The sequence below is a fragment of the Pagrus major genome, chromosome 5, assembly GCF_040436345.1.
Source record: "Pagrus major chromosome 5, Pma_NU_1.0".
Lineage (NCBI taxonomy): Eukaryota > Metazoa > Chordata > Actinopteri > Spariformes > Sparidae > Pagrus > Pagrus major.
Window position 1 is genome coordinate 40,200,974 of NC_133219.1, and position 23,459 is coordinate 40,224,432.

General features: G+C 39.9%; 4 protein-coding genes and 1 long non-coding RNA gene across 5 annotated transcripts in view; 2 read left to right on the forward strand and 3 right to left on the reverse strand.

Moving 5' to 3' along the window:
• Positions 1-23,459, reverse strand: part of LOC140995408 (uncharacterized) — a 150,190-nt gene that overhangs the window by 47,007 nt on the left and 79,724 nt on the right. The window lies entirely within an intron of this gene.
• The window catches only part of LOC140995389 (GTPase IMAP family member 8-like), a 43,044-nt gene that overhangs the window by 17,094 nt on the left and 2,491 nt on the right, over positions 1-23,459 (reverse strand). The window contains exon 2 of the mRNA XM_073465372.1: positions 21,229-21,288. Coding sequence (XP_073321473.1) covers position 21,229 — 1 coding nt within the window. The 5' untranslated portion in view covers positions 21,230-21,288. The remainder of the gene's footprint in view (positions 1-21,228; positions 21,289-23,459) is intronic.
• On the forward strand, positions 2,751-5,669 carry LOC140996673 (GTPase IMAP family member 5-like). Its single transcript, XM_073467134.1, has 5 exons — positions 2,751-2,757; positions 3,026-3,079; positions 3,236-3,877; positions 5,478-5,570; positions 5,659-5,669. Exons 1-5 carry the CDS (start codon positions 2,751-2,753, stop codon positions 5,667-5,669), a joined length of 807 nt encoding a protein of 268 aa, XP_073323235.1.
• Positions 5,728-9,801, forward strand: LOC140996677 (uncharacterized). The gene is made up of 2 exons (XM_073467138.1): positions 5,728-6,665; positions 7,205-9,801. Exons 1-2 carry the CDS (start codon positions 5,807-5,809, stop codon positions 9,799-9,801), a joined length of 3,456 nt encoding a protein of 1,151 aa, XP_073323239.1. The 5' UTR covers positions 5,728-5,806.
• Positions 17,673-19,689, reverse strand: LOC140995393 (uncharacterized). Its single transcript, XM_073465381.1, has one exon. It carries the CDS (start codon positions 19,647-19,649, stop codon positions 18,138-18,140), a length of 1,512 nt encoding a protein of 503 aa, XP_073321482.1. The 5' UTR covers positions 19,650-19,689; the 3' UTR covers positions 17,673-18,137.

Sequence of the window (23,459 nt, forward strand, 5' to 3'; positions counted from 1 at the left end):
AAACGTTTTACATGAATTGAAGTGACAGCACTCAACATGTTATCCTGTTAAAGGGAAACTCCACCAATTTTACACATTGAAGTGTATTAACAGGTGTTGGGGAGGAAAAAGGTATAAAGTCCTTTGTGGCTCCAGAGGAAGTTTGTGGGAAGCCTAATAATGGCAGCAGGTTTTAAAAAGGAAGAAGAATGTGAGGAATGAGGAAGGTGATATCTCTGAATCTGCTCCGTCAGTTTGGATCAGTTGTTTTAAAACTATCCATAATGTGTCCAACAGTGTTAAAGGAGTGTAATGCAAAACCTGGTGCCTACATTATTATGATCAAAACAAACTGAGTGAGGAGATTAATGTTCCTGCAACGTTTTGTTACAAACACTTTAAACAAAGTGATACAGTGGACTTCTCCTTCAGACCGTTCACGTGATGTGTCTGTATATTTTGCCAACTGAGAGGAAACGGTGACAGTGAATCAGACCTGCTGAACCTGTCTTGTGCGGCGGACAAGCGACGGGACCTGACGACGAATCACAACTAAACTAAAGGTAAATACCAACAAATAAATACAGTATAAAGTCTGTCAGTGTTGTAGATCAATAGAACGGATCAGTGATCAGAATGAAGTTGTAATTAGACATCAGCAGCTGACTGAGATGAAAGGATAATCACTCTGGTCCAAGTTACTTTACTAACTGAGCTGGAAACTACTTTTTATTTTTTATTCATTTTGAATTGTTCTCCAGTCCTCACACTCCTGCTGGACTTCAGATGAATCAGGCTGTGAATCTGACCATCTGAGTTCTGAAGTTTTGTCTGTGCACGCACAAAATATCTATATCACTTAATATCAACTTGAGGCGCCGCCATTTTGTAGATCAAGTTTACCTGAAGACATCAGGAAGTTACTCAACCACTGTTAGACTGATGGTTACAGGCTCAGTTTGTATGGTGTGTATTGTCTATATCATCTGACTACACATGTAGGTGTATATACATATATATACATATACAGACAGGGTGTAGTGCTGTTTATTGAAGTACAGACCGCACCTTATAAGACGCGCGTGTGTGTGCAGGTGTGGTGCCAAACAGAGAGCGCGCAGCCTGTTAAACCTGTATCACTCAGCTTATAAACGTCTGCAGCTGCTTTTATCCAGATCAAACAGTCATAACTACACGTACAAATAACTTTATGTCCGTGGGAACAGCAAAGCTATGTCTTTGTGAAACTTTAACATTTCTTGTAACCGAATAATCACAATTGTGGCCAAAGTGTTGCAGTTTATATCGTAATCAGGGCATGACACAATTACCTTATAATTTTCAATATAAGGTAATTGTCAACACAGGCCTTCACATTATCAGCTGTAGCCAGCTCATGGGTTGTTAGGTTGAATCCCCAGTGAAGTTGTGAAGGTGACCTCTGTAAAACAGGCTGGTGTGTGACATCATTTATACTCTGATCATTCCTCCTTCAGGTGCTCGATGCAGCAGCTGGTCTCCAGCTGAACGAGTCTGATGTTTCAGCAGTGACGTCATGGCGGCTGCAGCATCAGGTGAGTCCAGTCAGACTTTATTACTCTTTGACAAAACATTACATTTGGTGGATTCACAACACATCAGTGTGATGTCTGAGTTATCTGCTACAGGACTCTTTGCAGGACACCTGAAGTAAACTACAGGAGGCAGTTTCTGAAGGAACTAGTGTGAAAGCTCGACGTTAAAAATCGGACACTTCACTGAACTGATGTCTGACTTGTTTGAAGTGTTTTATACAGTATTACATGAAACTTAATGTAAATGTATGGGTGTCTGACACAGGCTACACCTGTAATAATAACTGTAATAAAATACTTTAAAAAAGCAGAAATTGGAGAAGGATACCATTTTAACTTTACCTGATTATTTGACCTCACCAACATTCTGACTCGACCCGACCTGGATCAGAGTTATTTCAGTCTAATCAGGCCTGGTAGGGTCAAGACTCAGGTCTTTGTACCAGTCAGAGATGCTCACAAGTCATTTTTTGCAAGTCCAAGTCAAGTCTCAGGTTTTGGTCACAAGTCAACACTATTGCTGCCAAATTATCTGAACTATACTGCAAGTCCATAAAGTGGTGAAAGCCAAACATGAACAGTTTTGTTCAAAAACAGATATCTACCATTTTTTCTTTGTGTGACAAAAATGTTACCTTGCATGAATATAAAACTCAATGAAATATAACTTATTATTGGTTTATATTAGTAGTTATGGGCCATCTTAAGTCCTTTTCTTACTGAACAGACCAGTGTTGTGGACAGTTGTCTGTGCTGTTTAACAGTAAACATCAGCTGACTTTTATTCCTGATAGAAATGTTTGTTTTTTTGAATGAAGCCCATCAAAACGCACTGTACTAAACGTGTGCAGCAGGCGCTGAGGTAACTTTCACACGACCAAGTGACTGACCTGTCAGGTACCTGATAGAGTTGTTGGGTCGATCCAGCATCCTTTATATTCATTCTGCAAACGTTGCATTTGGCGATTCTTCTGTTTGCACCTTGTTTGTAGTTCCTTCAGACAAAGCTGATGACAAACAGTCAGACGTTTTCTTAATGTTGATGCGCCAGAAAATTAAAAATCAAGGTTGTTCACGAGTCCCAAATCTTGAGTCCGAATTGAACCTCAAGTCTTTTGAGGGCGAGTCTCAAGTCACTGAGTGTGCGACTCGATTAAAAGTCGCAAACTTGATCCATCTCTGGTACCAATACGTCAAATGGGAGGTTGGGAGGGAGTCATGCTATGCCGGGTCGAGGTGAAGTCTGAACAAGTGAGTCTTGAGTCTTTTGCAGAAGATGGCGAGTGACTCTGCTGTCCTGACATTGGTCATGATTATGTTGGGTTCTGGACGGTTTTCCACGTGTTTATTTCAGATGTGGTCCAAAGTTTTAGAGGACTGCATGAATGATGACAATGATAGTGTCATGAGAAGGGCAGCAATAGATTAAAGAGGTAAATAAGCAAACATATGTTGTGTCCTTACATTCACAGATAATCCGCATCCTCTGAAGCGCAGCAGCAGTTTTGGGCTCCTGCCACCGAACAGTGAGTCAAACTGAACTGTGTCATCCTGCTATTTAAGAATATCTGAGTTTACAGTATTTCCAAGTTAAATTCTGTCGATAAATAATTGAACAGCAATAAAACTATAACTGAATAAATGCAAATGTGTGTTTGTCCTTTTCTGCCTTTTCTCTCCAGTGTCTGAGCTGAGGGTGGTTCTGCTGGGGAACAGCTGGTCTCAGAGGAGCTCAGTGGGGAACTTCATACTGGGAACAACTGTGTTCAACACTGAGGGAGAACCAGACCACTGTCAGAGAGTCAGTGGAACATTAAAGAACAAAATAGTTCTGATCAACACCCCAGATCTGCTGCATCCCAACATGTCTGAAATCAAGCTGACAGAACATGTAGAAACCTGTGTCAGACTCTCTGATCCTGGACCTCATGTGTTCCTGCTGGTTCTACAGCCTGAAGACTTCACTGAGGAACACAAGCTGAGACTGAAATCAATCCTTGAAAACTTCAGTGATCAAGCGTTTGATCATTCACTGGTTCTGATACCAACACCCAGAGAGGAGAGTCCAGGTTACATTGTAAAATTCATGGAAGATCCTCAAATTAAAGACATGATCAGAATGTGTAGATACAGGTTTCTGTGGCAGAAGACCATCGACCTCCCAGAGCTGTTGACACGGTTGGGTCAAATCGTAAAGGAGAATAATGGAGATCATGTCAGCTGTGATGTGTTTAAGGAAACAACATCGTCTTTACCAGCTGATCATCAAAGCCCCAAACAAAAGGGACCACAGACATCTGTCATCGGTGCTGTTAAATCTGCTGGTAAGTGCAGAAACAATTCTGACAATGAAAACTTTGTTCACATTAATCATCTTTGATTACATTAGAACAGTAAGCAACACATTAATGATGTCATTGTTTTCAGGGCTGCATGATGCAGGAATCACTGCTAAAGACCCTTCGACTCATTTTCCTTTAAATATAGCTTAAATCATTAAAAAAATGAACTAACATTATCAACAGAGTGTGAAGTCCACACAGTCTGTCCTCCAGGAGAAGTTCAGATACTTGTGTAAAAACAGACTCTGGTAAAAGTAGAAGTACTGACTCAGCTTCTTTACTCCAGTAAAAGTAATCGAGTACAGGCTCTGACATGTACTCAGAGTATCAGAGTAAAAAGTCTCCCTCTGAAGGACATTTGTGGTCAAAGCTAACTGAAGCTCACGTCTTATTAATATAACTCAAAGACTATTAAAGTTAAAGGTAGAGTCAGTAGGATTTGTCCCAGCTGTTCCTGAACGCACCACAAAGATAGTTGATAGTTGAGTCTCATTCCCAGGACGTCAAACAGCCACATGTCGGGTTGGTAAAGCGTCCGAGCAGCAACAAAGTGAGAAAATCCAGGCAGAGGGCTGCAGGGTCTGGAGGAAAAGTCAAAGAAATACTCAAGTGAAGTACAGATACCTGAAACATCTACTTCAGTACAGTAACTAAGTATTTGTACTTCGTTCCTTCCCACCTCTGGATGCACAACAGATTCCTCATCTGAGTCTGACTGAGGCTGAAGCATGTATGGTTGAATCTCTGTGCTTATTCTCACGATAGCCATGTTGATGTGCACAACTATTTCACTGGACAACCGAGCACGGTGGTGGGCAGGTTGAGAGTCTTGTGGTTAAAAAATTCATAATTTACCAGTGAGGGAGAAGAGCGGATGTACCTCCAGCACCTTTATAGATTTTTTTTTTTTTTTTTTACTTTTTATTTTGGAAAACCGTGTTAAACAAAAATATTAATCATAGCACAAAAGTTCCTCTTTTTCTAAAATGTAATTTCTCATGTAAAACAGTTGTACAGATAAATCATTTGGTAAGTTGTGGATAATATGACACAGCACAATTTAACATGTTGGCACAATGAATTAAACTACAACATTGGCCGAGCCTATAGGTGACTGATAAGATCTCCTCATATAGCCGTTACTGTCACTGCGATGCTACATGTCAGCGAACCTGATTGAAACTTGCCGTAGACATCAGCTGTGTAACACTAAAACCAATTACAATGTCCAGACATCACTTCTGGTGCTTAATTTATTACAAAGATAGAAAGATCCAAGTAGAACCCAACCCATTACACAGCTGGGTAGCTTAACCAAATCTGAGCCACTGCCAAGCTATATGCAAATGCCACAACCAAAAACTGTGTACCACCTGGCTGCATTACGCTCTCAGTGTAAATTCAGTCCCATGGGAGTTAACTGCCACCCAGTGTACAAAAATGTGTAACAGCAAAAATAAATGCAAAGTTAAACTAATGGATGAACATTATGAACTAAAGGCTGTTACACCTCATGTTGTGGTGTAAGTGTGGTGAGTTCAGCCTCTAATGTTATTTTATCTTCCTCTCTGTTGTATCACAGCATCTGGATTCAGGATTGTGCTGCTGGGAAAAAGTGAGGACAAACAGACAAAACTTGGTAACTTCATCATCGGGGACCAAAAAAACAAAAAACGTGTGGCCACATGTGGAGAGTGGAGAGGAAATCCTCTAACTGTAGTGAAAACTACAGACATCTTCAGTCTGTCTGTGGAAACTGTCAGAGAAGAGATGAAGAGGTGCATCAGTCTTTGTCTTCCTGGACCAACTGTTCTCCTGCTGTTAGTGAAACCTTCTGATTTCACAGAGAAGAACAGACAAACACTGAAGTTCATCCTGAGTTTGTTTGGTCAAGATGCTTTTAAACACTCGATGGTCATCACTACACATGAGGAGAAGAAAACAAGTTTCACTCTGCATCAGCTCCTTAAAGACTGTGGAGGAAGACACTACAACATGTCTGAAGACAACCACGGGTCATTAATGCAGAAGATTGAGAAGATTGTCAATGGCAACAGAGGAGCCTTCCTCACCTTCAGTGAAGAGACCATCAGACCAAAGTCTGAAGACATCAGAGCAGCTTTAAACCTGGTTCTGTGTGGGAGGAGAGAAGCAGTGAAGACTTCAGCAGCTGAGGCCATTTTAGGTCCTTCAGTCTCCAACTCATCAGAGTGTGTTCAGAGTCGGGGAGAGGTGTGTGGACGTTGGGTTTCCCTGGTGGAGCTGCCTGCCTTGTATGGAAAACCTCAGGAGGAAGTGATGGAGGAATCACTCAGGTGTATCTCCCTCTGTGATCCCGAGGGCGTCCATGCCTTCATCCTGGTCCTACCTGTGGGTCCCCTCACTGATGAAGACAAGGGAGAGTTAGAGACCATCCAGAACACATTCAGCTCTCGAGTCAATGACTTCACCATGATTCTGTTCACTGTGGAGTCAGATCCTACAGCTCCAGCTGTTGTTGACTTTGTAAGTAAGAACAGAGACATCCAGGAGCTCCTTCAGAGCTGTGGAGGAAGATCTGCTGTTCTCAACATCAAGGACAAGCAGCAGATCCCAGAGCTGTTGGACACGGTGGATAAAATGAGACTGAGACCCGACAAAGACAAACCGTGCAGCTACACAACAGAAACATTTGCATTTGCTCAAATAGAAAAGATCAGACAACAAGAGGAAAACATCACCACACTGCAGGCTGAGCTGAAGGACCTGAGAACAAAACGCATCATCAGCTGTAAGTTCTGTAATGTTTTAATATAAATAGAAGGGATGTAACGATACTGAATTTCACGAAAAATGCTGCGATGCCGTCGTGGGACTGTGACGATATCTACCATCCTAACATGTGGTTATTTTGCTTGTAAAGTTCATGGATCTAAGAAGTGAAATCAGTATGAATGTTTTCTTTTCTCTCCTTCTCATTGTATTGTTCTGTTATACTGCTCATTCTCATAAGACCCTCCTCACTCCGCCTCTGATGGCTCCGTTGGTTTCATTCTCAGTGCTACTGTGGCTCACACAGATGCTCTGGTGATGTCTGTTTTGGGCAGTGCTGTACACATCACAGTTATTATTAAAGGACATCTTTTTTTAATATTGTGATGAATATCATACCGTGGACTATACTGTGATGATATGGTACCGTGAGTTTTTGGTATTATTACATTCTTTTAAATAATATTTTCCTATCCCAAAACATCCACTGGACATTAAACAGTCTATACTGTGCCAACTGTAAATATTTAAGTAACTCCATGTCTTTATATTTCACAGGTGCTGATGAAGAACAGAGCCCAGAGTGTCTCAGGATTGTGCTGATAGGGAAGACTGGCAGCGGGAAGAGCTCTTCAGGAAACACCATTTTAGGAAGAAAGGAGTTTAAAGCTGAATCAAGTCAAACATCAGTCACCAAACGTTGTCATAAAGAACAGACTGTAGTAAACGGTCGTCCAGTCGTTGTGGTCGACACTCCTGGTCTGTTTGACACAACTCTGTCTCATGAAGAGGTTAATGAGGAGATGGTGAAATGCATCAGTGTTCTGGCTCCAGGACCACATGTCTTCCTGCTGGTGATAGAAATCAGCAGATTTACACCAGAGGAGAAGGAGACATTAAAACGTATCAAGGAAGGCTTCGGGAAGAATGCTGAGAGGTTCACCATCATTCTGTTGACTGGAGGAGATAGACTGGAACATGATGAGATATCTGTTGAAAAATACATTGAAGAGAAATGTGATGATTCCTTTAAGAAACTGATCGATGACTGTGGAGGAAGATACCACGTGTTTAATAACTATGATAAACGAAACCACATGCAGGTCAGTGAGCTGATCACCAAGATCGACACCATGGTGAAGACAAATGGAGACAGCTGCTACACTAATGAGATGCTGCAAGAGGCCGAGGCAGCGATACAGAAAGAAATGGAGAGGATCCTGAAGGAGAAGGAAGAAGAGATGAGGAGAGAGAGGGAGGAGCTTCAAAGAAAACATGAGGAAGAGATGGAAGAGATGAAAAGAGGAATGGATGAACAGAGAACAGAAATAGAAAAGGAGAGAAAACTGAGAGAAAATCAACTTAAAGAAAAGGAAGAAAACATCAACAGAGAACGTGAGGAAAGAAAGAAAGAACAGGAAAGGAGAAAAGAAGAAGACAGGAAGAGAAAACAAGAGGAAGAAAGTCAGAAACAGGAGTGGAAACTAAAAGTTGAAGCTTTGGAGCAAAAAATAAGATCAGAGTCAGAATCAAAGGAAAACATTGAGAAAAAGCTGAAGGAGAACAGAGAAGAGATGAGGAGAGAACGAGAGGAGGAGGAGAAAAAACAAAAGGAATTGTGGGAAAAACGACTTCAAGAAGATGAACAGAGACGACAGGAGGAACAAACCAGACTCAGAAAACTGCAAGAAGAATACAAACAAGAAAAAGAAAATGATGAAAAGAAAAGAAAAGAAGAGGATCGAATCAGAAGAGAACAAGAGGAGAAAGAGAGAAAGCGCACTGAAGAAGAATTGAGAGCAAAAACTGAAGAAGAGAGAAAACTGAGAGAAAAACAACTTGAGGAAATGAAGGAAAAGATTAGGAAGGAGCAGGAGAAAGAAAAGAAAATGAGAGAAGAAGAAGACAGGAAGAGAAAACAAGAGGAAGAAATACAGGAACAGGAGTGGAAACAAAAAGTTGAAGCTTTGGAGCAAAAAATAAGATCAGAGTCAGAATCAAAAGAAAACATTCAGAGAAAGCTGAAGGAGAGCAGAGAAGAGATGAGGAGAGAACGAGAGGAGGAGGAGAAAAAACAAAATGAATGGTGGGAAAAACGACTTCAAGAAGATGAACAGAGACGACAGGAGGAACAAACCAGACTCAGAAAACTGCAAGAAGAACACGAACAAGAAAAAGAAAATGATGAAAAGAAAAGAAATGAAGAGGATCGAATCAGAAGAGAACAAGAGGAGAAAGAGAGAAAGTGCATTGAGGAAGAATTGAGAGCAAAAACTGAAAAGGAGAGAAAACTGAGAGAAAAACAACTTAAAGAAATGAAGGAAAACATTAAGAAGGAGCAGGAGAAAGAAAAGAAAATGAGAGAAGAAGAAGACAGGAAGAAAAAACAAGAGGAAGAAAGTCAGAAACAGAGGTGGGAACAAAAAGTTGAAGCTTTGGAGCAAAAAATAAGATCAGAGTCAGAATCAAAGGAAAACATTGAGAAAAAGCTGAAGGAGAACATAGAAGAGATGAAGAAAGAACGAGAGGAGGAGGAGAAAAAACAAAATGAATTGTGGGAAAAACGACGTCAAGAAGATGAACAGAGACGACAGGAGGAACAAACCAGACTCAGAAAACTGCAAGAAGAATACGAACAAGAAAAAGAAAATGATGAAAAGAAAAGAAAAGAAGAGGATCGAATCAGAAGAGAACAAGAGGAGAAAGAGAAGAAAGACATGGAGGAGAAGTTTAAGCAGAAAATGGAGAATCTGAAGAAGACGAATGAAGAAGAAGCCAGAGAGAAAGCTGAAGAGTTCAATGAGTTCAAAGAGAAATACAACAAGAAGTTTGAAGATCAGAAGAAAGAACATGAGAAACAAATGAAAGACAAAGATGAGCAATACGACCTCTTAAAGGCTCTTAGAGTCCACAATGAAGAAGAAATGAGGAAAAAACATCTTGGTGAAATTTGTGACTTGGTGAAATGTGTGACCAGAAAGACAGCAAATCTGAATACAATCACTGACTTACTGAATAAACATGAAGAGGAAAGGAAACGGGAGAAAAAAGAGGAGAAAAAGAAAGCTCTGCAGCAAAAACATGAAAATGAAATAAGTGACTTGATACAGAAACTTTTGACTCAGGTCAACACATTAAACTGTTGCATTTTATGAGGACCGAGCAGCTTCAGATGAGTTAGATGTAAACTTTGAATTAACATCATTCACAGTGAGGTCAAGAACTGCTCTTACAGTGTTGTTTGGATTCCTCACTGACTGGAGTTGAATTTGGTCTCACAGATTGTGACAAAGAGTTTTCTGCCCTCAGCCTAATCTACAGTGACCACAAGAACTTTAAAGAATCAGTAAGTCAACATGGTATAAAAGACAATAATGGACTCTAAGGTCGTCTTATATGGAGAAGATAAAGTTCTACTCAGTATTTATCAGAACCTTTTGTTTATTTTTATGTTATCGACGTGTGTATAGAAATATATCATCAAGTCATAATGTTGTCAAACAGGATGTTAATTCAGTAAATAAGACAAACTTCTGTCAAAGTTTCAACATTTTCCAACCTGCTGTGAAGATCAAAATTCTGTTCATGTTGAATCGAAACACAAGTTCACAAGTTTTCATAAATTCTGATGACAGACAAAAACTAAAATAACTCGTCCGATGGAGAAAATCACATGAACAAAGACTGAAGACTTCACAAAGTGAAACTGGACTTTGAGCCTGATATGATCCCATATCTGAGAGTAAAGTAGGTCTGAAACAACTGGAAAGCATCTGTCAAAGCTGGTTACCTCTTATTTCTGTATGTTGAGTTTAAATCACAATATGTTGTTGATCATGTTTTGTCTCGTGATAAATGAGGCTTTTAATAGCTGATTAACTCAACAGATGTAATGTGTTTAAAACATCTGGTCTGTATTACTGGAAATACTTTTTAATGTTTAATATTCAGGATCTTCTTTGTTTCAGTTTGTTTTGTGTACAAAGTCAGCATTTTATTGTACATGTAATAACCTCTATTAGGTTGATTATTGTAAAGAAAGTGTCGGCACAATGAGCTGCAGCCGGCACATCTTCAGTCTTTAAAACATCGATATGACATGTTGTTGTTTTTCTGTGCTGTTTTATTGGGACTAAAAATTCTCTTTCTGCGGTTTGTTTTCTTTTACCTAATTTTTGGTGTGATAGATGATAAGATGTTTTACTTTCTAATATGATAAATAATGTGTTTGTAATGTATATTAAATGTTTAGATGTCATTCACTGTTTTAAATATCAAGGAAAATATAAATATTAAACCACGTCTCTAAACTGCTCATCAGATAGTAACCATAAATAATGACATTATAGACAATTCATGTTTATATTTTTCTTTGTTTTCTTCCATGTTAAATAAATATAAACAACTTAAAACAATTCAGATGAATCTTAAATAGTTCTGTATGTGATCTTTGGTTTCTTTGTCATTATAAAAGATGAATAAAGTGTTTCCCTGTAGTTCAGTGTGACTGCTTTGTTTCTACCTCAGGAGACACTGAGGGAGGAAGTGGCTTCAATCTGAAACACGTCTTTATTCACCTCTCTAGTTATTTTTGTATTTTCTTCATCTTTATATACTCTGACACTGAGATACTCTCAAAGTATTCAAAGTACTTGAAGAGTACTTGTCCAGTATACTACACATGTACAAATATAAAACTAGTAGCTGAAACCACTGATGGAGTGTAACTGAGTACATTTACTCAAGTACTGTTCTTAAGTACAATTCTGAACTGCTTGTACTTTACTTTAGTATTTCCATTTTCAGCACTTTTCACTTCACTACTTTTTTGATAACTTTAGTTACTAGTTACTTTCCAGATTACATGCTGCAACACATTTTTAAATTAATTATTTTACTTTGATACTTAAAGTAGCAGAAAATGGAAATAATCAAGTACAAGTCTCAACTTCAGTACGGTACTTGAGTAAATGTACTTAGTTACATTCCATCATGTGTCTAAAATGTAGTGAAGTGGAAGTATCAGAAAAAGTATCAGAAAACAAAGACTTTTGTACTTCAGTGCAGTATTTGAGAAAATGTACTTAGCAGTGTTGGAATGTAACTAAGTACATTTACTCAAGTACTGTACTAAAGTACAGTCTCGAGGTACTTGTACTTTACTTCAGTTTTTCCATTTTACTTCCATTCCACTAAATTTTAGTAGCAAATATTGTACTTTTTACCCCACTAGACTTTTACTCAAGTATGATGTTTGGGTACTTTATATAACACTGAATGTGGTGGAGAGGAAGTGTAAAGTAACAGAAAATGGAAATACTCTCGTTTTTATGTGCAGTACTTGAGAAAATGTATTTAGTAGTGGCTGAATGTAACTAAGTACATTTACTCAAGTACTGTTCTTGAGTACAGTTTTGATGTACTTGTACTTCACTTGAGTATTTCTTTATACTTCCTCTCCACTTCTCATTAAAGTAATATTTTAACACCATATCTTTACTTTTACTCAGGGATGACTTTTTATGGTATGATACTTTTCACAACACTGAGTACTTAGTTACATTCCATCATTGCATAAAGTTCATACATACAGCCTTATAGCCTTACTAATTACTAAAATATTAATTTGGAAAAGTGAAGAGAGTGATTATTTTCAACCTTCAGCGGGTTACATTTTTCAACCAGCATCAGTCCTGATAATAATGACCAAATATTCATTTTTCAGGATTTTAACCCTTTAAATACCAGTTTGTTTACATGATGCCACTGTCAAATGACAAATAAACACACACGAAAAAAAATCCAAATTAATTTTCCATACACCTAATATATAATATTTATATGGCAGTTTTTGACATGGAACATTTTTTGTACTAAATGTGGTCTTTTATCAGTTGCATGAGGGTTTTATTAGTTTTATCATGAGGCATAGCCCCCTACAGGACACAAGGGGATTAGCATGTATTTGACCTATGGGCCAAAATACAGGTAAATTGCCCTCCAAGGTGAAAAATAGTCAAAATTACAAAAACTCAACCAGGACAACATGATGAAAGACTGATAACTTTAATTACAATGGAATGGGAAAAAATAGTTTTAATGGGTTTTAATGGTAAAAAAAATATGTTCAACCTTTTTAGCTGTCTGTGTGTAATATACACAGTGTATTATATACATATTATATGAGCTGTGTGTAATATACACAGTGTATTATATACATATTATATGAGCTGTGTGTAATATACACAGTGTATTATAGACATATTATATGAGCTGTGTGTAATATACACAGTGTATTATAGACATATAAAATTTATGCAATAAATAATACAGCCAAAATGATCCAAAAATTAAAATTAAAAAACACTAAATGTATCATCAGTTGCATGAGGGTTAAAGTAAAAATAATGACATAATTACTGAACACAGTTTGAACATAAAAAAGAAATTCAACTATATTAAAATATATTAATTATATTGTATTGCTTGTAAATGTATTGCTTGTCTTTTTCCTGTCACTCCCAGCTCACCTCCTCTCTCCGTCATCACTGAGCCATCCTCCGGGCTGAAGTGAGTCCCACTCCGCCTCAGTCCGCAGGTTCGGTCCGTCTGTCCGTCCTCCTGGAGACCCGAACACAACCTGTTAGCAACATCTGCTAACGTTTCAGTACCAACGTCCATTTAACACGTTCACTTACAGCACACCGACTACACATTTCAGCAGCTGGAATAAATCACACAAAACAAGATATTATCTCCTCCACAACTTCTGTGGTACCAAGATCCAAACAATATTAAAATAAAGACAAAATAAAGAACTAAGTTGAGTGTTTGCTGGTGAACTGTGCTGATGTCTGGGTCAGCAGCTTAAATCAAAGAGTCACTGAACCATCAAGCTAGGTGCCTAAATGAATACTCACATATGCTCTACAACACAATACACACGACTAACACGCCACAGAATAATTAATAACAGTAATTAGGAGCCCTGCGAACATAACAAAGTAAAGAAAAAACGTTTCTACGTACAAAATGAAGATATTAACGGACTTTGACGGAGTTTGATACAGACCGACATGTTGCGGCTGACTGCTCAGGAACTTTGGGGTGCACCACTCCAGTCTGCAGGGGCTCCACAAGATGGCGCCCGTCCCGAAGAAATGGAGCCCGATCAAAACAAACTGAGTGAGGAGATTAATGTGTCAGACTTTGTGTCATTACAGCACAATTACGTGTTTATAGCATGATGGTCAAATATAGCAGGTGTAAATAAATACTCAAGTAAAGTACAAGTACAACAAAATTGTACTCAAGTACAGTAATTGCATAAATATACTTAGTTACATTCACATTGAGTACTTTTCATATGGGTGACTTTCACTTTGACCAAAGTAATATTCTAACATATTGAAGTGGCAATCTAACTACAAAAAAGGCCACTTGAGGGAATCTGAAGTCATTTCCAACTCATGGTGGTGTGTAAAAAATGAAGTCCTCCATGGGAATGAGTTTGACACTTTATTAACTTTAAATCTTTAAAAAACATCTACAAAAGGCCGGGTGCCAACAGACTTAAACAAACTCATACAAAAATACTAAGACTGTGATACAAAACTCATTCAGCCATTACACACACACAGGCACGGTTGAAAAACTGTGTGGCTTCCCTGATCCTGATTCCCTGCCACTCCTCTGCTGTGTCTCCCTCATCTAACCTTTGTGTGACTGATTAACCACCTATGCCCACAGGTGTGCAGGTAACCCATAGCAACCATAGTGCCTCACCACTGACACACCCACATTCATACACACACACACACACACACACACACACACACACACACACACACACACAGATCCAAATTGGCTACAACACATATCTTTACTCAAGTATGATGTTTGGGTACTTTTTACAGCACTGATATTAACACACTGTTCACATGTTACCAAGCTGATAATAATAATAATAATAATAATAATAATAATAATATTACAGTACTATAATGATATAACACTGACAGGGACCATTCTGAATAACAAATACTTCACTTGTGATTCCTTGAGTAGCTACATTTAGCTGATAATATAATTTTTACTTTTACTCGAGTAACATTTTGATGGAGTACTTTTACTTGTAATTTCATATTTTATTATACAGTATTTCATAGTATTATATGTTTTTAAAGCTTGGCCTGTATGTTTCAGTCAAGTGTTTCCTTCACAAACTTTGTCTGTTAAACTGATTTTACACTTTGAATCAAAGAAACAAGTTTACATTTATAAATGAAACACTTCATAACACTGATTTAAATCAGAATGTATTAGAAACATATTTCTGAGAAATAGCGTAGTGCGGTTGTTGATATGAGACGTCATTATGTAATATTAACATAAACATAAACAAACTTTAAGCTTTTCATTGATTAAAATGTAAAATCAGTAACTGATTGTTTAAAACAAACAGGTCAGCAGCAGATTTAAAACTGACTTCAGATTAATGTTAGAGCGCCACCTGCTGGACAAACACTGTCAACACACAGGAGCTGCAGAGGATCACAGTGGATCCACTCAATGAAACATCAACTGAAACATGCTGAGTGTTCAGAGAGTAGCTCTCTGGTCCTCTTGATGACTTTGATTAATCTGCCTTCTCGTTTTCTTCACCTGCATCTTGTCCTCAAGTCTTCTCATTCTCTTCTCATTTCTGCTCTAAAGAGATATTTGAGGATAAATAAGACCAGTCTTCACAGTCGTCTCTTACTGGGCCAACTCCCTCTTTTATTAGAGATATGAAAGAGTTCAGGCACTGAACAGAAATACAGGATTTTCACATGATATCATCATATTTCAGGATTTCAATTAGCAAATTAGATCCAATCAGAATAAAGGAATTCCCACAAAGGTGTTTAAACTTGATGGCAAACATGTTATTGAGTTTTAAGAAATCTTTTTTGATGATTCAGTTCATTTTTAATTGTTACATTTTTAGCATTTTGCCTTCATTTGAAAGTGGCAGTAGCAAAACAAACAAGACATTGATCACATATGATATTTTGATGGGTTTTAGGCTCTACGGTGCGCCGATTCAAATAATCCCTCAAATTGCCTTATCTCACACAGGGCGCCTTTTTTAAAATTGCTTTAGCCTGCTTACCCTTGATGCTTCCTCTGCAAGCTGCTTTGCAACCCGCCTGTAAGGCGTCCTTGGCTGCTCTGAAAGGGTCCTTTAAATAAGATGTATTATTTATTATCATTAAAGGTAGAAAACTACAGGAATTGATTTCCATGATTAGTTTTTTTCATTTTCTTATGTTTTAAAATTCTTTATTGCTCTACCATCTCTTTGGCTCAGGTCCATGATGTTTTTAATTCCTTAAGCCGAGAGGATGCCTCTCAAATTCAAGATAAGTTTCATTAAAGGGATAGTTCGGATTTTTTGACATGAAGTTGTATGACATCCTCACCATCAGTGTCGTGCATCAGCAGTGACTTTTCCCCCACTGCGTCCTGTGAGCCGAGGTCTGTCCCGCTGTTGTTGCTGAAGAAAGTAGTTCCTGCTAGTTTGCGGGGTCACGAAGATAAAGCATTTTGCTTCAAAAACCAATATCCGTTCAAAAGAGTAAAACATTTCCATCACAAAATCGTTTACGAGAAAAAAGTCAGACCTCACGATCACCTGGCACTACTTTCCCTCCCTTCGTATCACTGCGCGCTTCCGCCTGTTGGCACACGGCACCGCTCCGTCAGCTGTTTCACGGTGTTTACATGCTCGGATGTGCGTGAGAGCTAACGTGAGTACTAGCGACATTATTAGACAAGAGGATATATAAAAATGGTGCGGATTTGCGATTATCCGGGTTGCAACAACAAAGATCACACCAAGTCGCCGTATATATTTCACCGCTTTCCTGTCACGGACATTGCTATTAGGCAACTTTGGCTTCTTGCCATAGGCTTGAACATTGAAGCCAGACTGCCAAGGGTGAAAAGGCTTTGTGTGTGTAGTGCACACTTCAGCAAGGACGATTATGTTCCTACACGCCCAGGAAAGAGGAAGAAACATGTTTTGAAGAGCACTGCTGTGCCACGACCCCAGGTAAGAACAACTATCTACAAGCTAAAGACGGTGCCTTTTTATATGATGACTGTTATTATTATTGTCAGCAACTATGTACTGTCTGTACAGGTCCAACTTCAGCTGGGACCGCTTCTCTGTCTCTCTCCTCTCTCTCTGCCCGTTCTAACTCCATTTGACGAAGCTCGGTGTTTGTGTATTCGGGTTCATAAAGATATCCCTTTGGCTCTGTGGTAGAGGGAATGTCTTCATCACTCGTTTCGTAGTCAGACATATTTACGTTTACCATCCGAGCATGTAAACACCGTGAAACAGCTGACGGAGCGGTGCCGTGTGTCAACAGGCGGAAGCGCGCAGTGATACGAAGGCAGGGAAAGTAGTGCCAGGTGATCGTGAGGTCTGACTTTTTTCTCGTAAACGATTTTGTGATGCAAATGTTTTACTCTTTTGAACGGATATTGTTTTTTGAAGCAAAACGCTTTATCTTCGTGACCCCGCAAACTAGCCGTAACTACTTTCTTCAGCAACAACAGCGGGACAGACCTCGGCTCACAGGACGCAGTGGGGGAAAAGTCACTGCTGATGCACGACACTGATGGTGAGGATGTCATACAACTTCATGTCAAAAAATCCGAACTATCCCTTTAAAGCCCTCATGTGGGACCCCAGTAGTAGCGGTAGGTGGTAGAGCGTGCACCCCATGTACAGAGGCTGTGTCCTCGCCGCAGTGGCCGAGGGTTTGATTCCAACCTGTGGCTCTTTGCTGCATGTCATCCCCTCTCTCTCTCCCTGTTTCCTTCACTCTTCAAATAAAGCCTTGAGACTTTTAATACTACTTACAAACTACACTTTACTAAAGTCAAGAAGGCTTATGTCATATTTACAGAAACTAACAACATAGTTCAATATTAGCTAAAATATAACACAAACCTGGTGAAGATGACCCTCCAGGATTGTGCTGCATAACTCACTAGCCCAGCAACATTCAGACTACAGACAACCCATAATACACAATAAAGGCGTCAGACCGACCCTCTCTGATCTAGTGATTATGTAAAGTGTAGTCTTTCAATATAATATGACAAAACATTATTCTGTTTTCATTTTCAGATATATATGTTGTATTTTATCTGAGCCAATACTGTATTTGTAATGATAGGCCTCGCATTGACTACGTTGTACACTCTGTACAATAACAGGAAGTTCCTCTCATCACGAGAACCAGGAATAAAATGAAGGCTGTAACCGGTCAAAGTGTCAGATGATGCACACATGATAAATAATGAAGAATATATGATTCTTGTTCAGCTACACAACTAGAAAATCATGGGGTGTCCAGTATCAAAGGAGTCCACAGTTCCACCTTTCTTTCATGTCAAGACAAATGAATTCTGAGTGTAGGCTCTGCACGCTTCATCACAGGATGATACATTTCTTTTTCATTTCTTTTTGAATGTCAGCCATTTCTATTATTTGTTTTCTCGACAAGTCCTCCATCTTTCGTCTAAGGTCAGTCATTTCTTTTTCCATTGCCTCCGTTGTTTGTGTTCTGTCCCGTTTCATTTCAGAAGCCTGTGCTTCCATTTTTCTTTCCAGCTCATTCATTTCTTCGTCATGTTTTCTTTTAAGGTCTTCCTTCTCTTTCTGCAGCTCTTCGACCTCTTTCAAAATCATCTTTACATCTTTTTCCATTGTTAGCCCTGTGGTGTAGCAGCCACCACCATTTTTTCTCACCATGGTGTCAATCTTGCTCAGCAGCTCTCTGACTTGTTCACGGTTTGTCTCATCTTTGTTGTTGAAGACGTGGTATCTCCCTCCACACTCTTGTATTAGGTGTTTGACAAAGTCATCACACTCTTCCTCTATGTAACTTTCAATTGGTTGATTGTTCAGATCGTCTCCTCTGGTGAACAGAACAATGATGAAATCTCCTGAATTTTCACCAAAGAGTTTCTTGATAATTTTCACAGCCTCCTCTTCCTCCTGTGTAAAGCGTCCGATCTGCAGCACCAGTAGGAACGCATGAGGTCCAGGAGACAACATGTTGATGCATTTTAGAATTTCCTGTTGAATTTCATCATTGGAGAGAGTCGTGTCAAACAGGCCGGGGGTGTCAACCACAACAACAGACCGTCCATCAATCTCTCCTGTTTCTTTCTGGCAAGACTTGGTCACTGATCTCTGACTGGCTCTGGAGTCAAAATACTTCCCTAACATGGTGTTTCCACTGGAACTCTTTCCACTGCCGGTCTTCCCAGTCAGCACCAACCTGAGAGGCTCTCTGCTCTGATTTTTAGCACCTGTCTTTTTATCATTCATTTCCACGTCTTTGCTTTCAGCTTGAAGTCTTCGGCCATTTTTGTCTTGAACTGTGCCCTTAGCTCCCTGATCTTTAGCCAGCATGTCCTTTGTGGAGCTTCTGGATCCTTCTTCTCTCATCTCTTCCAAAGCATAGCCAGACTTTGGTCTGATGGTCTCTTCACTGCAGGTGAGGAAGGCTCCTCTGTTTTCATGGACAATGTTCTCAATCTTCTGCATGAATGACCTGTGGTTGTCTTCAGACATGTTGTAGTGTCTTCCTCCACAGTCTTTAAGGAGCTGATGCAGACTGGAACCCGCTTTCTTCTCCTCATGTGTGGTGATGACCATCGAGTGTTTAAAAGCATCTTGACCAAACAAACTCAGGATGAACTTCAGAGTTTCTCTGTTCTTCTCTGTGAACTCAGAGGGCTTCACTAACAGCAGGAGAACATTTGGTCCAGGAGGACAAAGAGTCACACACTCCTTCATCAGGCACTTCACTTTTTTCTCAGACAGACTGAAGATGTCTGGAGTTTTCACTAATGCTAATGTTTTTTCTCTCCACTCTCCGTGGTCAACCTCACATTTTTTAGTTTCTCCCTGACATGTAAAAGCTTTCTTCTTCATGATGAAGTTAGATAGAGATGTCTTGTCGTCCTCACTCTGTCCAAAAAGAACCATCCTGAGTCCATGTGCTGTAAAACAACGAAAACAAACGTCATCATTATTTCAATGATATAATTATTGATTTCCTGAAATGTAATATGTATTTATTTTCAGAGTTTGAACATTGATGCATGATTACTCCTTGATAATACTGTGTAATTTAAACACCACTCCACAGCCTCCAGTTTACCTGTGAAGGATCAGACTACATGAACATCATGGCTATCATGCTTTGTTATACATTTTTAGTATTCCCTTATTTATGTAAATTGAGCAGCAACTCAGTCCACTCAACTCAGCTTCACTGTTTATACCACTCCACACAAAAACAAAGTTGATCCTAAGTGCTCTGCATCACAGAGAGGAAACAAGAGCAGTTAAAACTGTGAGATGAACTGGCCCTCCCTGCCGGTGGCTTCAGGGCTGCTGCACACCCCGAAGCATGTGCGGGCCCTAATTACATAAAGGATAAAGCCACATGTTCACACAGTGAACAACGTTTATGGCTGGATGCTGTTTTTCAGATTCAGCCATGCAAAAATGATAATACCATTAAAACATTTCTTTGCACTTTTTAGGAAATAATATTTAGTGCACACTTCATCAAATGTCTTTCCTGCTCTTACCAGCAGCTCCTGCAGGACCCATCTGCCCACCGACTGCTCCTCCTTGTTTCAGGCTCTGAGGAGTTTTAGTTACACCTGTTGCTGCCCTCTTCAGTAAATCACACCTCAGATGCTTTCCATTGTTCTCTTTTGCAATTTGTCCAATACGTGTTAAGAGCTCTATTTGTTGAAGGTTCTTCTGCCTCAGAGACCTGTTTCTGCAGGTCTTGATCATCTCCTGCAGGGCCGGATGGTTGACGTAGTCCTTTGTGGAACCTGGACTCTCCTCTCTGGGTGTTGATATCAGAACCAGTGCTCTATCAAATGATCGATCACTGAAGAGGTTCAGGACTCTGCAGAGCTTCAGCTTGTGTTCTTCAGTGAAGTCTTCAGGCTGCAGAACCAGCAGGAACACATGAGGTCCAGGATCAGAGAGTCTCACACAGGTTTCTACATGTTTTCTGAACTTGTCTTCAGGGATGCTGGGATACAGCAGATCTGGGGTGTTGATCAGAAATATTTTCTGGCCCTCTATCTGTCCCCGTCCTATCAGACAGCTGTCAGGTGCTTTGTGAGTGTTGTACACAGTTTCTCCCAGTATGACGTTTCCCACTTCTCTCCTCAAAGACCAGCTGTTCCCCAACAAAACCACCTTCAGCTCAGACACTGAAATCAAAGGGAAATAAAACATTTGGATTGTTATTACAAAAATCACCATCTCTAATCCAAAGAGCAATACTTCTAGTTTTTAAGCTTTTAATTTGTGTTGGTGATTTTAGACTAAAGAGCGTGCAGTTTTAACATAACAGCTTTTCACAGCAAAGCTTTAAAACTAAAACTAAATGTTACTATATCTTGTGCATGTTTCTATAAAGAAATATTGGAAAAATACATTTAATGAAACACTGAAGCAGCTACTTCTTGGTTTAACTCACTGGAGGGAGGCAGAAAGTGTATGCTGTTGTTGCGCTTCAGAGGCTCCACATCACTTTTCTCTGTAAGAAAAAGAAAATATACTGTCAAACCTAATTCCTGCATTCATTGATTTCATACAGCAACAATGTTATTGTTTCAATTAAATAAAAATGTCACTGAATGTTTGCCCACACACAGAGCAGAGGATGCTAGGATGTGGTCTGAGGTAAGACCACCTGTATATGAACTGTATGGTCCCACCTTAACCTTCTTGGTACGGCCCACACTGCACCACTACAGCTTTCTCACTCCAAATGGTGAATTGAATGAACAGGCATGAGTGTACATATTACTGGCTTGTACCTGACATAATCCACTGTTAATAGTTTCCATCTGCCTTCCAAAGAAATGGAAATAGAGCCTTTATAAGGGCTGTTCACACTGCACTTAAAAACAGCTGAAAACATTCTCAAAACCATAAGAAAGCTTTTACAGTAGTCGAGGGCTTGCTGAGTGGGTTACCTAGGTAATCTACATTAGATCAGCCTGGGGCACCACCCTTGAAGAAGGGAAAACAGCCAATTCACCAAATCAGTCCCAGAAAAAGGTACTAAACTGTCAGTTTGTAACTCTGATTAATAATTAACTTAATAACTACAACCAAAATTACCACAACAGCTGTACTATGGATTCCTTGACAAAGTCGAGGTTGGAAACATTCACTCTTGTACAATATTAAAATAGAAAGCATGAAGGTTCAAAAGTGTTTTATCCAACACAAAGATGAAAACACACAATCTAATTAACATGTACTATATACAGGTGTGTGTGTGTGTGTGTGTGTGTGTGTGTGTGTGTGTGTGTGTATGTGTGTCTGGACGAACAGAAGCAAAATGGTGGCTAGGGTTCAAAGTATCACACCGCATGGCATGGTAAAAAAGGAAGACTACAAATAAGATGGCTGATTGAAGGGTTGGACTCAAGATGAGTCCAAGATGGTTGTTTGAGTGATAGGAGAGAACAAAGGTGGTGCTCACATCATGTGCTCACTGATATCACATGTGGGCGTGATATGCTCCAGGCTGAAGGCATGTGTGTGTGTGTGTGTGTGTGTGTGTGTGTGTGTGTGTGTGTGTGTGTGTGACGTGATGCCAGGTTATAGAAGATGGTTAGTTGCATCTAAAGATCCTGAGTCTGTGTGAAGCATCATTCAACTAACATTAAATTAGCCATGTAGCAAAGCAAACTACCAATAACCTGACCTTAGATCACAATAACACCAAACAGTGAACAAACACATAGACTGGACACATGTGCATTACATCAACCAGAGTTAAAAGTCCTGTACTTAGCCGTGCTATGCTATGATGTGTGCTATCTAGGCCCACTTCAATATTACCAGTTTTTGAAGACAAGGTGCTGGTGGTTCCTTGGTTCCTTGATGAACCAAGCAGAAGGTTGTAATCCCAATGTTGAACAATACTGTTCTTACTGTGCAATGTCTGATGAAAGACAGTGGGTGGAGGAAACTGGTCGCTCCTTTCCTTTGCAAGGATAGCAGCTCGTTGCTAACTTTCTTGGTGTTTCTCAGGTTGTGGAGTTAGCTGGCAAGCTTTGCGTCGCAGCTGCTGGTGCTAACTGATCTGGAATACTAGCAGGACCTTGTGTCGCTGCAGTGAGGAGAAGTTCTTTGGGCCTGCTGGAAATGTAGCTTGCAGCTCTCAGCAGCTGTTAGGCCCAGAAGAATCCAGGAGAAGAGAACTTGACGGCAGGCAGCCCGGTAGGGAATGAGGTGGACAAGAGAGAGAACAAAGGAAGCAGCTGGAGTTTTGACTATCTGGTCAGAGGGGGGTCTGTCACCCTGACTAATATGGCATTCCAGATGCATGGTACACCACCCGCCCGAGTTGATCGTACGCGTGAACGTGACGTAATTTCTTGGCTTGTAGCACTTTTAGCGTTCCCGTTTGTCTCGCTACACGACGAGTCTTGGGAAGAACATGGACGCCATCAGGGCAGTAGCAGGCTAGTTATTGTTATTGTTATTGTTAGTGTCACGGCCCTGCTGGCCTTTAACCTGTCTTCCCCTGCAGAGGTGCTGCTGCCCTGGTTTGGATGACAAGGCTGATCAGGCGCACCTGGGCCCGGTGCTTCCAGAGGCTTTAAAACCCAGTCCCCAGCGAGGCTCTCACTCTCTCTCCTCCCTGCCTGCAGATGCACATTTGCTTTCTTGTCTCTTGGTTTTACATCC